This window comes from Salvelinus fontinalis, chromosome 1, assembly GCF_029448725.1.
Source record: "Salvelinus fontinalis isolate EN_2023a chromosome 1, ASM2944872v1, whole genome shotgun sequence".
NCBI lineage: Eukaryota > Metazoa > Chordata > Actinopteri > Salmoniformes > Salmonidae > Salvelinus > Salvelinus fontinalis.
In genome coordinates this window covers 73,994,600-74,012,869 of record NC_074665.1, presented here as the reverse complement: position 1 = coordinate 74,012,869, position 18,270 = coordinate 73,994,600, and the positions used below count along the sequence as shown (strand labels likewise).

General features: G+C 44.0%; 1 protein-coding gene across 1 annotated transcript; it reads right to left on the bottom strand.

Annotated features, from left to right (window-relative positions):
- Positions 1 to 1,305: 1,305 nt before the first annotated feature.
- On the bottom strand, positions 1,306 to 18,266 carry LOC129861507 (aconitate hydratase, mitochondrial-like). Its single transcript, XM_055932888.1, has 17 exons — positions 18,159 to 18,266; positions 16,599 to 16,741; positions 16,110 to 16,368; positions 15,663 to 15,755; positions 15,262 to 15,420; positions 14,999 to 15,149; positions 14,683 to 14,787; positions 14,354 to 14,445; positions 14,162 to 14,267; positions 13,234 to 13,391; positions 12,168 to 12,241; positions 11,829 to 11,940; positions 9,385 to 9,666; positions 9,056 to 9,247; positions 7,353 to 7,485; positions 3,338 to 3,459; positions 1,306 to 3,144 (listed from the first exon to the last, which is right to left on the bottom strand). The coding sequence occupies exons 1-17, from the start codon at positions 18,192 to 18,194 to the stop codon at positions 3,013 to 3,015; spliced, it is 2,349 nt and encodes a 782-aa protein (XP_055788863.1). The 5' UTR covers positions 18,195 to 18,266; the 3' UTR covers positions 1,306 to 3,012.
- Between the last annotated feature and the right edge of the window lie 4 nt (positions 18,267 to 18,270).

Here is an 18,270-nt window from a genome sequence, read left to right as displayed (position 1 = left end):
TGTTCGATTCTCCCTGACTGTCTAGCTTTTATTATGGTGATTATTAGCGAGCTGGACACAGTCCAAAAAAAACTGTGAATGTAGGTCCATTATCATTTATACAGTTTCGATTTTGTTTTTGTGGTCCCAGAACAGATATTGTATGTTCTTTAAATATTTCATTGGGTTGTGGCAAATGTTCTCATAACACAAAAAATGTCCAGTCCTGCTGATGATTATACAATGTATGTATAAACCATTCACTTGATGTTGCAAGAATGTTCCCAGAACATATCTTGTCTGTTCTTTAAAGGTTCCCAGAATGTTTCATTGGGTTGTGGGAACAGTCTGGTGAGAACATGGTGGAGACATCACAAAAGATATGTTCCCAAAATAAAAAATAAACTGTCCAGTTGTGCCGATGATTATGCAATGTTTATTTTAGGGTGCAAAAAACCTTCACCTGATGTTACAAGAACGTTCCCAGAACACATTTAGTCTGTTCTTAAAAGGTTCCCAAAATGTTTCATTAGGTTGTGGGAACATTGGGTCAAGGATGTAGAGAGGCAGGTGTTACCCAGACTAGTATTCTAGGCCCACTACAGGGTGATATAGACACATTGCATTTTAATTTTATTCATAGGACATTTGACCAGCATTTAATCATACAAACATATGGACATATACAAAAAAAAAAGGTCAATTGAAAAAAGGTGAAATGAAACAGCTTATTTGCAGTCTTTCCAGCTTCAATTTGAAGTGATTGTGCTACTGTAGCTGTGTTGTTGGCTAGCTCCTCTGAACAACAGCGTTCTGACGAGAGAGCACATTCTCTATGCCAGGCGAAATCGCACCTTATTAGCTCATTGTTATGGATGTATCCAAATAAATGTCACTAGAAAACAGCTTAAACAATTGCATATGCAGCTACTTTGCTGTTATTCTGGCTGAACTTTTTGACGTGACTAAGTTAGCCGTAGGTGCCGAGCTAGCAAGCAAGGGATAAGAACGATGCCTCGACTTCGTCTCGGGCTTAATTACCCGTGCCAATATCCTCCAAACACCGGCTTCTCAGGCATTATCACTTAATTGTATACTCAGTGTGTGTTCTAGGAACGTTCTTGCAACATCAGGCAAAAGTTTTATACAAACATTCTATAATCATCAGCACGACTGGGCAGTTTTGGTGTTATGAAAACATTTGCCGCAACCTAACGAATGTTCTGGGAACTTTTGCAGAACAAATGTTGGTTTGCTGGGTTCTCGCTCCCCCACACACACAAATGAAAACTCCAGACAACACAACTTAACCCACAGAAGCAGTGGTCTATATTAATTGAAATGTCAGTTTATTTTACAACCCATCGTGACTGAATAACACTAATTTATTCAACATCAGAGGAAAAAAACAGGAAAACAAAAAATATTTAAATATACATGATCCAGACACATTTCATACTGTAGACAGGAGGGGAGTGGTGATGATATACAATGGAGATTATTACAAAGCAGAACACACCACAACAGACTCAGAAAGTCGCTGCTGGAGTCAATATTTCAATGTGGTTTATAACTTTACAGAAACTCATACAAAATGTGTAATTCATTGTTGAAATGTTTCTAGGCAGAGTTAGTGTGTTTGAGAGAGTTCCCATTCACTGCCAAGCAATGGGAGTTGTCTAGTGCAGTGGTTTCCAACCTTTTTCGGTTACTGTACCACCAACTGAATCGCTCTCTGCCTGGAGTACCCCTGGTTGGGAACCACTGGTCCAGCAGTATCTAGCTTTGACACAGGGGTTCACTTCTGTGAAAAAGACACAATGAAAAACACATAACAAGGGCCAGGAGTTTCCCTGACCAGGACAAACTCTGCACCCTAACGTAACCCCCCCCCAAAAAAAATAAAAAAAGGCACTCAAAAATACACAGGACAGCATGAAAGAGTCTGGTAGTCCAAATAACTCGTTTCTCCAGAGGAGACCGAAATACAAAAACAGGAGCAAAACTCCACTTTAATGCACATCCAAGCTTTTAGAGGAAAAATACATAAGCAATCACTCTAAAATATTGGAAGCTTTGACCAGTGTGGTAATACTCAGTAAGATCCAAAAGCACAGGGGTGTTATGGAGAGGGGCTGTTGTTACGAAGAGTTAACGCATACACACTATTTAATATATAGACAACACATACATACACAGATGTCCGTTTGCTGTGTGTTAACCAGTCTCTGTGTATTCTAGTCTTTGAGACTCTACAAGAAAATGAACAGCAGCTTACAGGGTGTGGATGGAGCTGAAAGGACAAAGCAAACACTCAATCACTAAAGCAGATATCTCATGCAGCCTGTGACAGATACAGCGTTAGACTGGTGCAGCTCAGAGACCAGGTGAGCGACTACAGTTTGGATGGACTGTTTGAACAGCTGTGATAACTGGAGGAGCTGCAGTTGGTAGTGTGTTAGGTTACCGTTCCACTCAAAGAAGAACGTGTTGGTGTTTGTCTCAAAAGCGGTAAGCCTTCCTTTGTATACAGTATCTGAGTCTACTACAGCAATTCACACTACCTTAAACTGTACAGTAGTACTGGTCTGTGTCTATGCACTCCTGTCGTCTGTACTGCGAGGTTAGACATGTCTCTTACATATGAGAAGTTATGTTGGACGCTCTACAGTGTGGGCAGCGGATGACACATGCAGTGGTTGATGATTGGACTGGACCGGAAGCTTCATATAATCTGAGGGGGTGTGGCTTTTATTCTTTACCATGGCCATGTCTCAATACTCTTTAAATGGTTTCCTCTCCTCCTTTCCCTACTTATCACTGATTGGTTAAATGGAGCAGATAGTCATATTAACATTTACCTTCAGATCAGGGTAACGAACATAAGGAGAGGAGGAAAGGAAGCCGTTCAAGATTGAAACACATCCCATGTCTTTAAACACTGCAAACCTGCCCCCATCTCTGCCTAACCCGTGTCCCTCATCCTCTCCACTCCTCCCCCTGTATCCGTAGATCTTCCTCCTCCCTCTCCAGTTACTGGAGCTCCTTCATCCTGTTGAGGGCGGAGCCGGCCTGGAACCACTCGATCTGTGTCTCGTTGAAAGTGTGGTTCAGCTGGAAGTCATCTTTGCTGCCGTCACTGTGCTTCACTACTGCAGACAGGGGCTGGAGGGGGCAGCAACACAAAGTTAGACAGACATACATGGTGAACCTTATCTGGAAACAAACTTCAAGCCTAAACACTGGAGCTGGCTGGTTCGGATCCTGGACAGTCTAATTTAGACCATGATTAGTTAAATCAGATGTGATCATGATGGGCTGAAACTAAAGCCTACAGATTGGTGTAAATGCCACTCACCTTTCCTGGGGTGAAGGTCGCGAGTCCTTTGATGGAGATCTTGTCATCTGGTCGGATCTTGTCGTAGTCAGCAGGGTTCTGGAAGGTCAGGGGCAGCATACCCTGTTTCTTCAGATTAGTCTCTGCAGATAGAAGAAAGAAAAAAGGTTAGCTGCAGGAAAGCAAACTGGTAAGGATCCCCCCCAAAATTGATTTTTTTTCCCTGTACAGAAACAAATTCATTGTGAAGTACAAGAAAATCCATTTGCCAGTTCAGAGAATAATTACGTGTGTATTATGCATTTGTTAATCTGAATACTCCTAACTTTCCAACTCACAAGACACAAAAACTGTGTCATGGGGGGGGGGGGGTGTCAGCGCTTAAGGTTGTTTATTTTTTTTAAAATATTTGTACATTACCCCCTTTTGCTCCCCAATTGGTAGTTACAGTCTTGTCCCATCGCTGCAACTCCCGTATGGACTCGGGAGAGGCGAAGGTCGAGAGCCGTGTGTCCTCCGAAACACAACCCAGCCAAGCCGCACAGCTTTTTGACACAATGCCTGCTTAACCCAGAAACCAGCAGCACCAATGTGTCGGAGGAAACACCGTACACCTGGCGACCATGTCAGCGTGCACTGCGCCCGGCACAGGAGTCGGTAGTGCACGATGGGACAAGGACATCCCTACCTGCCAAACCCTCCCCTAACCTGGACAACGCCAATTGTGAGTCGCCCCATGGATCTCCCGGTTGCGGCCGGCTGCGACAGAGCCTAGACTCGATCCAGTATCTCTAGTGGCACAGCTAGCACTGCGATAGTCCCTTCGACCACTGTGCCACTCAGGAGGCCTAGGCGCTTAAGGTTTATGACATGAAATTATAATGTCTCCACCGACAGGAAGACATAGGGAACTATAAAATCTTTGTTGCCAAATGTTTTTTTCCCTTCAGGTTTTCAAAACAAACAAAAAAAAAGGTAGAAAAACTAAATTGGATGTTATAAGTCGACAACAGGAGACATTTTGAGGTCTGGGGATGGGAGAGTCTACAAAACAAAAGCCCACCAGATTCATAATGATATCATTCTGCCAGGTAGGGCCTACTTTGCAGTCAACATTTAATTGAGAAGGTTCTGGAAAAGCCTTTAGAAATGACTTTTTATGCATGCCAACTGCTTACACATCATACGGTACCAGTCAAAAGTTTGGACACACCGACTCATTCAAGGGTTTCTTTATTTTTACTATTTTATACATTGTAGAATAATAGTGAAGACATCACAACTATGAAATATCACATATGGAATCACGTAGTAACCAAAACAGTGTTAAACAAATCAAAATATATTTAATATTCTTCAGATTAGCCACCCTTTGAGTTGACAGCTTTGTACACTCTTGGCATTCTCTCAAATAGAATGCATTTCAATTAACAGGTGTGCCTTTTTAAAAGTTAATTTGTGGAATTTCTTTCCTTCTTAACTTCTCTAGGGTAGGGGGCAGCATTTGGAATTTTGGATGAAATGCATGCCCAAATTAAACTGCCTGCATCTCAGGCCCAGAATATGTGATATGCATATAACTGATAGATTTGGATAGAAAACACTCTAAAGTTTCCAAAACTGTTAAAATAGTGTCTGTGAGTATAACAGAACTGTTTTGGCAGGCAAAAACCTGAGAAATCCACTCAGGAAGTATTTTTTTGTTGTTGGTTTTGTAGTTTTCTATTCAATGCCAATACAGTATCCATTGACTTAGGACTCAAATTGCAGTTTCTATGCCTTCCACTAGATGTCAACAGTCTTCAGAAAATGTTTCAGCCTTGTATTCTGAAAAATTAAGAAGTAAGAGCAGTCTGAATGAGTGGAACCTGCCATGTCACAGAGCTTTTTCCTGCGCAAGACCGAGAGAGTGCGTTTCTTGTTTACATTTTATATTGATGACGTTATTGTCCGGTTGAAATATTATTGATTATTTAGGCTAAAAACAACCTGAGGTTTGAATATAAATATCGTTTGACATGTTTCTATGAACTTTACGGATACAAATTTGGATTTTTTTTGTCTTCCTGTTTTTACTGCGTTTTAGCCTGTGGATTACTGAAGAAAACGTGCGAACAAAACTGAGGTTTTTGGGTATAAAGAGACTTTATCGAACAAAAAGAACATTTATTGAGTAAATGAATGTCTGCTGATTGCAACCATATGTAGATCATCAAAGGTAAGGGATTAATTTTATCTCTATTTCTAAATTGTGTAACTGTTCTAGCTGGCTGGCTACTGTTTGTAATGATTTGTTTAGTGGGCTATGTTCTCATAATCGTAATGTATGCTTTCGCCGTAAAGCATTTTAAAAATCTGACACCGTGGTTGGATTCACAAGCAGTTCATCTTTAAACCTATGTAAAATATGTTTTGTTTTTAGAATTTTTATAATGAGTATTTCTGTATATGAATTTGGCGCCCACCAGTTTCACTGGCTGTTGAAGAGGTGGGACGCTACCGTCTCACGTGCCCAAGAGAGGTTAATGCGTTTGAGCCAATCAGTTGTGTTGTGACAAAGTAGGGGTGGTATACAGAAGATAGCCCTATTTGGTAAAAGACCAAGTCCATATTATGGCAAGAACAGCTCAAATAAGCAAAGAGAAACGACAGTCCATCATTACTTTAAGACATGAAGGTCAGTCAATCTGGAAAATGTCAAGAACTTTGAACGTTTCTTCAAGTGCAGTCACAAAAACCATCAAGCTCTTTGAGGAAACTGGCTCTCATGAGGACCACCACAGAAAAGGAAGACCCAGAGTTACCTCTGTTGCAGAGGATAGGTTCATTAGAGTTACCAGTCTCAGAAATTGCAACCCAAATAAATGTGTCAGAGTTCAATTAACAGACACATCAACTGTTCAGAGGAGACTGCCTTCATGGTTGAATTGCTGCAAAGAAACCACTACTAGGACACCAATAAGAAAAGACTTGCTTGGGCCAAGAAACACAAGCAATGGACATTAGACCAGTGGAAAGCTGTCCTTTGGTCTGGTGAGTCCAAATTTGAGATTTTTGGTTCCAACCGCCATGTCTTTGTGAGGCGCTGAGTAGGTGAACAGATGATCTCTGCATGTGTGGTTCCCACTGTGACGCATGGAGGAGGTGTGATGGTGCTTTACTGGTGATACTGTCAGTGATTTATTTAGAATTCAAGGCACATTTAACCAGCATGGCTACCACAGCATTCTGTAGCGACTATCATTTGTTTTTCAACAGGACAATGACCCAAAACACCTGTGTAAGGGCTATTTGACCAAGGAGAGTGATGGCTCTGCATCAGATGACCTGGACTCCAATCACCCAACCTCAACCCAATTGAGATGTTTTGGGATGATTTGGACCGCAGAGTGAAGGAAAAGCAGCTAAAAAGTGCTCAGCATATGTGGGAACTCCTTCAAGACTATTGGAAAAGCATTCCTCATGAAGCTGGTTGAGAGAATGCCAAGAGTGTGCAAAGCTGTCATCAAGGCAAAGGGTGCTACTTTGAAGAAACTCATATTTTGATTTGTTTAACACTTTTTTGGTTACTACATGCTTCCACGTGTTATTTCATAGTTTTGATGTCTTCACTCTTATTATACAATGTAAAAACTGGTACAAATAAAGAAAAATCCTTGAATGAGTAGGTGTGTCCAAACTTTTGACTGGTACTGTAGGTGCAAATAAACAGGCATTACTTCAGAAAGTAGCAGGAAGTACGAATCGCTGATGCATTATATTCATTAAGTTATGATAAACGGTACAATTAATGTTCCATACATCTAACTTTCTGTGCCGAGCCCAGAGGCTCAGTCAATGATTTCGATACGATGGATGGTCTATTTTGAGATCAAACCGGTGAATATCGCCAAAAAACCAATGACTGTGCATCCCTGTAGTTGGGTGGATGTTAAAAATGAATTTGGGGAAGGAAGCAATGTAGTTGCAATGTTCTAAAGGCGTGCACACGCACACAACACACACTCTGTCCCTTTTGGCCTGTGCTTAAAGTTACCGTGGATCCTGGCGAAGCTTTTGACGATAATGCATCTTCCTCCCAGGTGTCTGGGCTCCAGGGCAGCATGCTCTCTGCTGGATCCCTCACCGTAGTTGTCATCTCCCACAACCACCCACGACAGACCATTGGCCTGGGAGAGATCAAACACATCAGGGAAACCATTAACCCTCCTGTTGTGTTCCGGTCAAATTGGACCGAAGTTCTCTCTGAAAAATGTAGTTCAATTAATCTGATTGTCATAAGGTTACATGACTTTGTTCACGCAGGGCATCTGAACACACAAAATTTGTTTATGATTTTCATTTATTTTTTATTTTTATTATTTAACTTTTGTACACCTGTGGTGTTCCTGGTCAAAAATGACCGGTCATTAGAAATGAATGGGTGAGACTACATTTAGTGTATAAAATTGAGTTCAGGCACATGCCCATTCATCAGATGGACACACTTCCACTCCCAGACCCCCACATGCATGTGTGTTTGAGCACACACACACTCCGCTTCTTCGCTTCCATGGTAACCCCCACGTTAACCTTTCCCCAATAGAATCTTTCCCCCACGGGAACCACACGTTGGCATTCTCACAAATAATTGCAACATTGTTTTAATAATATATATAACTTTTGTCGCAGCTCAGGTATATAAAGCTTTTAAGGCTTGCTCAAAATGCATTCTGTGGCAGCACAATAACCAAACAATTTACTGTATGTGAGGCTCTTGAGCATATCTTTGATCATGACACTGGTGAGGAGGAGAGAGTCCTTGTTAAACTTTGACACAAAATAGTCTGTGATAAATAGCACAATATATTTAATCTGAGTATTTGTTATAGTCAAAATAATCCATAAATTACACTTTTTTTTACTCAAAACCAAGTTGTATAAACTCAGGTCAATGAGGCCTACAGGCCATAAATAGCAAATAGAAGTTCAAAACTTGTAATGTTCACAAGAACTTAAGTTGATAAAAATATCTAACACAACATTAGGTGATAATATATGTATTATTATGGATTTATAATCAGCTATAAGGGGCGATCATTTTGGAGCGGAAACACAGAATGAATTAACATGAAACAAACACAACAGGAGGGTTAAAGTCACTCATTGCCATTTCATACACTGATGGCCAAATGTTTATGGGTATTCTGTATCTATAAAAAGGGCTGAGACACGCACAGCATACTTTCAAAAGGGTAATTTGAGCAAAAAGTACACTTTTTAGCCCTAATTTCGTGGTATCCAATTGGTAGTTACAGTCTTGTTCCATCGCTGCCGAGTCCGTACGGGAGTTGCAAAGGTCGAGAGTCGTGCGTCCTCCAAAACACGACCCAGTCAAGCCGCACTACTTTTTGACACAAGGCCCGCTTAACCTGGAAGCCAGCCGCACCAATGTGTTGGAGGAAACACAATACACCTGGCAACCGTGTCAGCGTGCATGCGCCCGACACAGGAGTCGCTAGAGCGCCATGGGACAAGGACGTCCCTGCCAGCCAAACCCTCCCCTAACCCGGACGACGCTAGGCCATGGGTCTCCCGGTCGCGGCCGGCTACGACAGAGCCTGGACTCGAACCAGGATCTCTAATGGCACAGCTAGCACTGCCTTACACCACTGCGCCACTCAGGAGGGTACACTTTTTAATCTCAAGTGAGGATGTTGTTTGAGCCAGGGGTCAAGGTTCATCATCTGGGGAGCTAACCTTGTAATGGCGGGCGACGTCAGGAACACCGCCATACTCTCCCGTCAGCTGGTTCTTGATCTTGTTGACGCCGTCGTTCTCTATGTTGACTGCTCCGATCAGCATGTTGTTAGAGATGTTGTCAAGGTGACCACGGAACTTTAGCCAGGGGCCGGCAGCACTGATGTGGTCTGTGGTGCACTTCCCCTTCACCTGGATGGACAGAGAGAGCGAGCATGGTGGAATGCGAGAAAGAGTAAGTTTGACCAGGAATATATTTTTAAATCAGAAAGTTCTGTAACTTTGCACCCTCCTGAACAGACCCTAGTCTTCCCCCTTTGACCCCTGACCTTGATGAGGACTTGTAGGTCCTCCAGATCTCCGCCGGCCCACTTGTCGAAGGGCTCCAGCAGCTGCAGCCGGGTGCTAGTGGGGCTGACGTCCACCCTCAGCTTGGATCCACCCTCTGCAGGGGGGTGCTGGTAGGTGTCCTGACCCGGGTCAAAGTCCAACTTGGGCAGCTCGTCTGCGCTGGGAGGCTCCAGCTTGAACTTCTCTCCGTTGGCAGCCGTGAGGTAGTCAACCTCGGGGTTGAAATCCAGGGTTCCTGCTATTGCCAGGGCTGTGACGATCTGGAGGAGGAGAGAACAAAGTAGTTGGTGGTGTGTAGCGTTTACCAGTGAGAGCAAGTGTACATTATCTATCATGAGAGTGAGTGAGAACAGTATGAAGGCGAATCAGCAAAGAAGCGGTGTGTGTGTCAAGGTTTCTATTAGCCTGTAAAAAAAGAAAAAGAAAAGATAAATACAACAGGACAACGTCCCTAACCAGAAAAAAAAAGAAATGCATTGCAAAATAATGCTTTTTAGCCCATTCATTGATGGAAATACATATAACATGTTATGCTTATCGGTCTATAGGTTGCATAATTTTGTGGAATTAAATCGTCTCGTGTCTATTTTTGTTAGTGGTTGTGTTTATCACACGCGCACAGCATAAACATAGAGTCTATGAGTGGAAAATCTGTCAGACAGCTATAGCTTCTCAAACAGCTCATTTTTTTCTGCTGTTGTGCTTTTATAAGCATTGCATAACAATTCTAAATGCAAATCGGCTGTTTTTTTATTTCTCAACTGGTAATTGAAGCATGCTTCCCATTCGCCATTCAAGTGCATATAGGTAGGCAGGCTTCAGCGTCACACCACTTTGCAATGAGCTGGAGACTGTATGCATTTTGAAAACAGTGCATTCGGGAAGTATTTCAGACCCCTTCCCTTTTCCAAATTTTGGATTAAATAAAAATCCTCACTCTACACACAATACCCCACAATGACAAAGCAAAAACAGGTAATTTTTTTGAGCATAGGTGCATCCTGTTTACATTGATCATCCTTGATTGGAGTCCACTTGTGGTAAATTCAATTGATTGGACATGATTTGGAAAAAGGCACACACCTGTCTATATAAGGTCCTACAGGAATTGTCCGTAGAGCTTCGAGACAGGATTGTGTCAAGGCACAGATCTGGGGATGGGTACCAAAACAGTTTTGCAGCATTGAAGGACCAAGAGCACAGTGGCCTCCATCATTATTAAATGGAAGAAGTTTGGAACCACTCTTCCTAGAGCTGGCCGCATGAGCAAATGGGGGAGAAGGGCCTTGGTCAGGGAGGTGACCAAGAACCCGATGGTCACTCTGACATGAGCTCCAGAATTCCTCTGTGGGGATGGGAGAACCTTCTGGAGGAAACCTGGCACCATCCCTACGGTGAAGCACGGTGGTGGCAGCATCATGCTGTGGGGATGTTTTTCAGCGGCAGGGGCTGGGAGACCAGTCAGGATCAAGTGAAAGAAGAATGAAGCAAATTACAGAGAGATCCTTGATGAAAACCTGCTCCAGAGCACTCAGGACCTCATTCTGGGGTGAAGGTTCACCTTCCAACAGGACAACGTCCCTATGTACATAGCCAAGACAACGCAGGAGTGGCTTCGGGACAGGTCTCTGAATGTCCTTGAGTGACCCAGGCAGAGCCCAGACTTGAACCCGATCAAATATCTCAGTAGAGACCTGAAAATAGCTGTGCAGCGACGCTCCCCGTCCAACCTGAGAAAGCTTGAGAGGATCTGCAGAGAAGAATGGGAGAAACTCCCCAAATACAGGCATGCCAAGCTTGTAACGTCATACCCAAGAAGACTCGAGGCTGTAATCGCTGCCAAAGTTGCTTCAACAAAGTACTGAGTAAAGGGTCAAATACTTATGTAAATTTGATTTTTTTTGAGGGAAAAAACTATTTAATCAATTTTAGAATAAGGCTGTAACATAAAATGTGAAAAAAGTCAAGAGGTCTGAATACTTTCAGAATGCACTGTATCATCCCACAAATGTCCCAGAGTGTTTGGAATAAGCTATTTCTTTCTCACACAGAATGATAAGCTGACCAATAGAATGTCAACTTTTCTACTATGGGGGATTGACATAGGCTAGTGATTTTGCAGTTCATTAGTCTTTTTTTTACTCATTTTGGCTGAGGAAAAGTGTGCATTGGAATTTGGTAAGAAGGACGCACATCCTTCCGTTCTCGAGTTCGATGTTAGGGAATAACCCTAATCTTAATGTGATTTCTGTCATTCTGAGCACCATGAATTGATGCCCTAATCAGGTTACGCTCCCAATGCATATGCGTCTGGTAAATTTCTCAAATGTCCGTTAAATTAAAATGCTGCCATTTTCAAATGTCCGGTGCCACATTACCTTAACGGAAACCCTGGTGTTTGTGTATTCAGTCTTAACAGTACCTCAGGGGAGGCGACGAAGGCGTGTGTGGCTGGGTTGGCATCATTCCTAGCGGTGAAGTTCCTGTTGTAAGACGTGACAATGGTGTTCTTCTCTCCTTTCTTCACGTCACGCCTGAACAGAAACATCAACTTACCACTGTCCCAAATAGCACCCTACTCCATATATAGTGCATTACTTTTGACCAGAGCCCTTGGGCCATGGTCAAAAGCACTGCTCTACATATGGAATAGGGTGCCATTTGATACGCAGGCAATATCTTAAGATGCTTTTAATAGAAGACTTTCAAATTCAAAAATAATGTCAACAGAATGAACATGAATGAGTAAGTCAACTATTACCTGTCCCACTGTCCAATACAGGGTCCACAGGCGTTGGCCAGGACCATTCCACCAACATCACCGAGGATCTTGGACTACAGAACAACATACATACATACATCTTCAGTCAGGAGGAGCTAGCAGTAGGCCAGTCAGGAGGAGCTAGCAGTAGGCCAGTCAGGAGGAGCTAGCAGTAGGCCAGTCAGGAGGAGCTAGCAGTAGGCCAGTCAGGAGGAGCTAGCAGTAGGCCAGTCAGGAGGAGCTAGCAGTAGGCCAGTCAGGAGGAGCTAGCAGTAGGCCAGTCAGGAGGAGCTAGCAGTAGGCCAGTCAGGAGGAGCTAGCAGTAGGCCAGTCAGGAGGAGCTAGCAGTAGGCCAGTCAGGAGGAGCTAGCAGTAGGCCAGTCAGGAGGAGCTAGCAGTAGGCCAGTCAGGAGGAGCTAGCAGTAGGCCAGTCAGGAGGAGCTAGCAGTAGGCCAGTCAGGAGGAGCTAGCAGTAGGCCAGTCAGGAGGAGCTAGCAGTAGGCCAGTCAGGAGGAGCTAGCAGTAGGCCAGTCAGGAGGAGCTAGCAGTAGGCCAGTCAGGAGGAGCTAGCAGTAGGCCAGTCAGGAGGAGCTAGCAGTAGGCCAGTCAGGAGGAGCTAGCAGTAGGCCAGTCAGGAGGAGCTAGCAGTAGGCCAGTCAGGAGGAGCTAGCAGTAGGCCAGTCAGGAGGAGCTAGCAGTAGGCCAGTCAGGAGGAGCTAGCAGTAGGCCAGTCAGGAGGAGCTAGCAGTAGGCCAGTCAGGAGGAGCTAGCAGTAGGCCAGTCAGGAGGAGCTAGCAGTAGGCCAGTCAGGAGGAGCTAGCAGTAAGCCAGTCAGGAGGAGCTAGCAGTAGGCCAGTCAGGAGGAGCTAGCAGTAAGCCAGTCAGGAGGAGCTGGGCCAATGTTAACATCCTTGATACTTAGGAGGATGTCAACAATATTTTACAACTGTTATCCTGTTGCCCTGATTTGTTGGGTGGAGTGATCAGACACCTCTACAGATCAGACACCCCTACAGTTCGAACCCTGGTCATATCCCCTTCCCATCTACTGGTACCAGGGACTCACATATCCGTCTCTCTCGATGGTGGCGCGGATCTGTTCAGACCCGGGGGTGATGGTAAATGCGGCCTTGCACTTCAGCCCTTTGTCTAAGGCCTGTTTGGCCACGGAGGCAGAGCGGCCCATGTCCTCATAACTGGAGTTGGTGCAGCTGCCAATCAGACCTGAGGGGAGGGGACAGATTAAGCAGCCACCCACTGCACGTCTACTTTCTCATTGTTTTTTTTTTGGGGGGGGTGGGTGGATCAGCTTAATATTGCGGAAAGAATGTTGCTTCCAATGTAATTGTCTGCATCATTTCCAATCCCCCATATTTTTTTGGGTAAATATATATATCCATTCACGTATGCATACATATACACATATATACATACACATACCTACATAGACATACATACTTTTTTTTAAAAGTATACCTTTATTATTATTCCCCGCAAACCCTACCACCGATCCCCCAATTGGAGTAAACTGATAAACATTTCTGCTTTTACCTTCAATTTATACATCTTATACACATTTTACAGACACAGTCTACTTTATAATAGTTCTCTCTTGTTTGTTCTTAGTCCTTCCTCTATTTCTGTTGTCCATCCAGTTTGATTTCCACTTGTAACTGTGCTATTTCACAATAGCTCCGCACCTATACACATTTCACAGATCCCGTATGCCCTACATTGTTTATCTTGTTATTAGTCCCACCCTTCAGCTCCACTCAACCTTTCCCCATCTATCTTCCAACATCATCCATCTACTTTCTCATATTGAATAGAACAGCTATACATCTGTGTATAAGGCTAAAGACAGATAAAGTATATACAGTAATATAGTAATATCACAGTTATAGCCAATTAATATTAAGGTCTGAACAGAGACACATGGTGGTGAGACACAGTGGCCAGCTGTGAGGTCAAAAAGATCTGAAGACTGCACTGACCTACTTTGACCTCCAGGGGCCAGCCATTCTTCGCTGCCGTGGCCCCAATGTCTGCCATGGGGTGAGCCAGGTCGGGGGTGAAGGGCCCGTTGATGTGGGGCTTCAGCTAGGAAGGACAGAGAAAGATAGCACGGGTCAGGTTGGATGTATGTGTGTGTGTGAGAGAGAGAAAGAGAAGGGGAGGGGACTCACCTCATCCAGGTTGATTTCCACAATCGAGTCATATTCACAGCCCGGGTCTGGAACCAGCAGGTCAGCATAATCATCAGCCAGGGCAGCAATGTCTGAGAGGAGTGGGAGGGCAACGGGGTCGGATAAATGGATCAAGCATCTCTTATAAAGAAATGACAAACCTTCCAGGGGGGCATCCCAAATGGCACCCTATTCCCTTTATAGTGCACTATGTAGGGTGCCTTTTGGGATGCAGTCCCAGAACTTCACACAAACATATTCAGCACATCACCTGACAGATAATTGCACATCACACACACAGACAGACTTGTTTGATGACATGGACTGACCTCCGCGGCCAGTCTTCTCCAGGTAGGTCTTCATACGGTGGTTGTAGGGGAACACAGAGGTGGTGGCTCCAATCTCAGCCCCCATGTTGCAGATGGTGGCCATTCCTAAAACACACAATATGCTGGGGGTTTCTATGGGCATTCCTACAAACACAAAATGTCCTACAATGTTGCTTGATAGTAAACACTGCCGATTGATGATTGTGCTCCTCACACCCTAAATAGAAAAACAGAAGTACATTAGACCAAAGAGCAGTGGCGGTCAGCTGGTCACTATCCTAGTTAGATAATGACAGCAATACAGTGTGCAGTAGACCTGTGCAGGAGATGGAATCCACCCCAGGTCCGTGGTACTCCACAATGGCTCCAGTACCCCCCTTCACGGTCAGAATCCCAGCCACCTTCAGGATCACGTCCTTGGGGGACGTCCACCCTGACAGCTTGCCTGTCAGCTTCACCCCAATCACCTGACAGGAGGAGAACATGGTTTAGTGAGGTTTATGTAGTATCATACTGTACTATATTACTAGAACTGGGGAAAAAGGAATGTGTTCAATATAAACTGGGAATCGCACTTACCTTGGGACATTTGAGCTCCCAGGGGATGCCAGCCATGACATCAACAGCATCAGCCCCTCCCACTCCAATGCAGATGGAGCCCAGTCCACCACCATTGGGTGTGTGAGAGTCTGTGCCAATCAGCAACACCCCTGGGTAGGCATAGTTCTCCAGGATTATCTGAATGGGTGAGATATAAGAGTCAGTTATGGCACTTACCACAGTAAACAGATAGCTCTGCTCTTCATTATAAAAAGGTGCAATATCTTATGGGAATATATAATGAAATTCATATCAACATTTTATAGGAACTTAATTCTATAAGGACAGCTTATCTATTATCAAGTGAGTGCACTGCCAGCAATTAACACTAGGGAAATGTGTGACTTCAGTGTCATTTCAGAGTAGCCTTGTTACAGTACCTGATGGATGATGCCAGAGCCTGGTTTCCAGAATCCCACTCCATATTTGGCTCCAGCACTGGCCAGGAAGTTATACACCTCTGCATTAATGTCCTAAGGACCAAGAGAAAAGGCCAAATATTATTACGGGTACATTATTCCCTATTCTTGTATCCAGCCACCAGGACTTACGACCTTCTCCTGGGGCTCCCGAGTGGCGCAGCGGTCTAAGGCGCTGTATCTCAGTGCTAGAGGTGACACCACAGAAACCCTGGTTAGAATCCAGGCTGTTTTCACAACCGGACGTAATTGGGAGTCCCATAGGGCGGAGCACAATTGACCCAGCGCCGCCCGGGTTTGGCCGGTGTAGGCCGTCATTGTAAATAAGAGTTTGTTCTTAACTGACTTGCCTAGTTAAATACATATTTTTGTATCCATCCCCTGCTCTGGCCTTCCCTGACCTTTCACCTTTGCTCTCGCTAGGTCCTTGGCTCCTCCGATCTGAGCCTCGATCAGATGATCACAGTGGATAGTGGAGGGCACAGCCACACAAGGCAGGCCACTGCTAATGAACTGCAGCATGGCCATCTGGGCCGTGGCATCCTGCATGGCCACGCGGTCCGGCCGCAGACGTAGGTACGTATGCCCCCTGGCGATGTCCTGCCCCACAGGGTCATCCAGATGGCCGTAGACAATCTTCTCAGAGAGAGTGAGGGGACGGTTGAGTCTTTAAGGGAGGAAGGCAGAGAATGTGCTAAGTTACTATAAAAGGCCAAGTGCTACAGCTGACACTGAACAGAAAAAAACTTGGGTTACAGACCCATCTTTGCCTTGGCAAGACAATGATGTTGGCTAAGTCAGAAACAGACTGGCACCCTGGCCTGTAGGCCATCTCACTGTAAGCATGGAATGAAACAGGGACACATGCTAATGTAAACGGTGGAGGGGTAGACTGACCTTTTGCGCACAATGTTGACGTTCTCATTGAGCTTCTCATAGCTGACGTAGTTGCTGGGCTCAAAGCGGCTCATTGAAACTTTGGCCTTGGCATTGAAGGCTGCAGACACGTGCAGGCGCCGCACACCCTGGCCCAGGGCAAGCTGACAACAGAGTTAATTCAACATGGAAAAAAATTACCTGTACATCAAAATCATTTGGGCCTAGATTTAGCTAGGTGGGGCAACCAAAAATCACAGTAAGTACATTTTTCCTCAATTTTCCTCAAAGTACATTTTTCCTCAATCAGCAAAGTCACAGTTATTAACAGAAAAAAAGTCAAGTACGAATGTCAGTAAAAACTGACAGATTTTCTTGTTGAGCACATAAAGAATGATTCTAACTCAAGGTGAAACAGATTAGAAATACAAAATATCAGGCAGAAAAGTATCTGGCAAATGCAGATGTTTAGTCAATAATCAGCACTAAATGGATCCTTCAATGAAAATCCCTGACTACAACAGCCGAGATATACATAATTGAAATTGTATTTTGCCTTTCCATGTCGACAAGGAGGTGCCGTCACTCAAAGGTATGGGGAGGAAACCATATTAGGAACAGCAAACACATATAAACAACTACCTCTCCCCCTACTATATTTATTTATTTTGCTCCTTTGCACCCCATTATTTCTATCTTTACTTTGCACATTCTTCCACTGCAAATCTACCATTCCAGTGTTTTACTTGCTATATTGTATTTACTTCACCACCGTGGCCTTTTTTTTCCTTTACCTCCCTTATCTATACTTATTTTTTCTACTGTATTATTGACTGTATGTTTGTTTTACTCCATGTGTAACTCTGTGTTGTTGTATGTGTCGAGCTGCTTTTGGTTTATCTTGGCCAGGTCGCAATTGTAAATGAGAACTTGTTCTCAACTTGCCTACCTGGTTAAATAAAGGTGAAATAAAAATAAAATATCTATAACATATCAAAATAGAAGTAAAAAGAGCCGAAGAAGTTTAGCATAAGGCCAATCCCTCCCTTTGGGCTTTGAGAGCAAAGTCACAAAATATAAACAACAGTTAAGACAGTTGTATGACAAACTGTTTCAATGACACCTCTATGGGGGACACTATTCTAACGGTGTTGTTTTGGTCAATGGCCAGACTGCGTCGTGCTTGCCAGCGCCCTGTGTGGTTGCTATGTACCCTAACCTTGCGTTAACCTTGCAATCAATAAACGTGTCCTCGGTTGAAATAACATAGAGAGCGATAACATCTTAAAGTTGAGCATATTCATCAAATTGTACACATTACAAGTGTCTTTAAATAGCCATATTTGTGTGTCAATGACAAACTTGAGCTCCTTGACGAAGCTAGCTAGCGAGCTTCGTGGTAACCCAGGACACGATGACCTGGGTCAGTGACTGACAAGAATTTGATCGTACTCTCTCAAACAAACATCAGATCTATACATAAGATTCACATACAATGTGCTTTCACTTGTATTTGAGAGTGAATTCTAACACATCGATGGCACATAAATTCAATTAAACTAGTGAAAAACTGTCGCTTACCTGGAGCCGAGCAACGGTAAGACAGTAGGTCGCCATTTTGTTCACTGACAAAGATGTGTCGAGCAGAGGTGACGTCAGATTTCGTAGCTGTCAAAGTCGCGTGTTTTTTAAT

What these genes read in the sequence shown, in the direction of transcription:
- LOC129861507 (XM_055932888.1), bottom strand. Translation starts at nt 18,194, where the DNA reads ATGGCGACCTACTGTCTTACCGTTGCTCGGCTCCAG. An exon ending in TTACCGTTGCTCGGCTCCAG is followed by an intron (nt 16,742 to 18,158) that starts GTAAGCGACAGT and finishes CTCTGTTGTCAG; the next exon opens with CTTGCCCTGGGCCAGGGTGT. An exon ending in ACGTCGCCCGCCATTACAAG is followed by an intron (nt 7,486 to 9,055) that starts GTTAGCTCCCCA and finishes GATCTCTCCCAG; the next exon opens with GCCAATGGTCTGTCGTGGGT.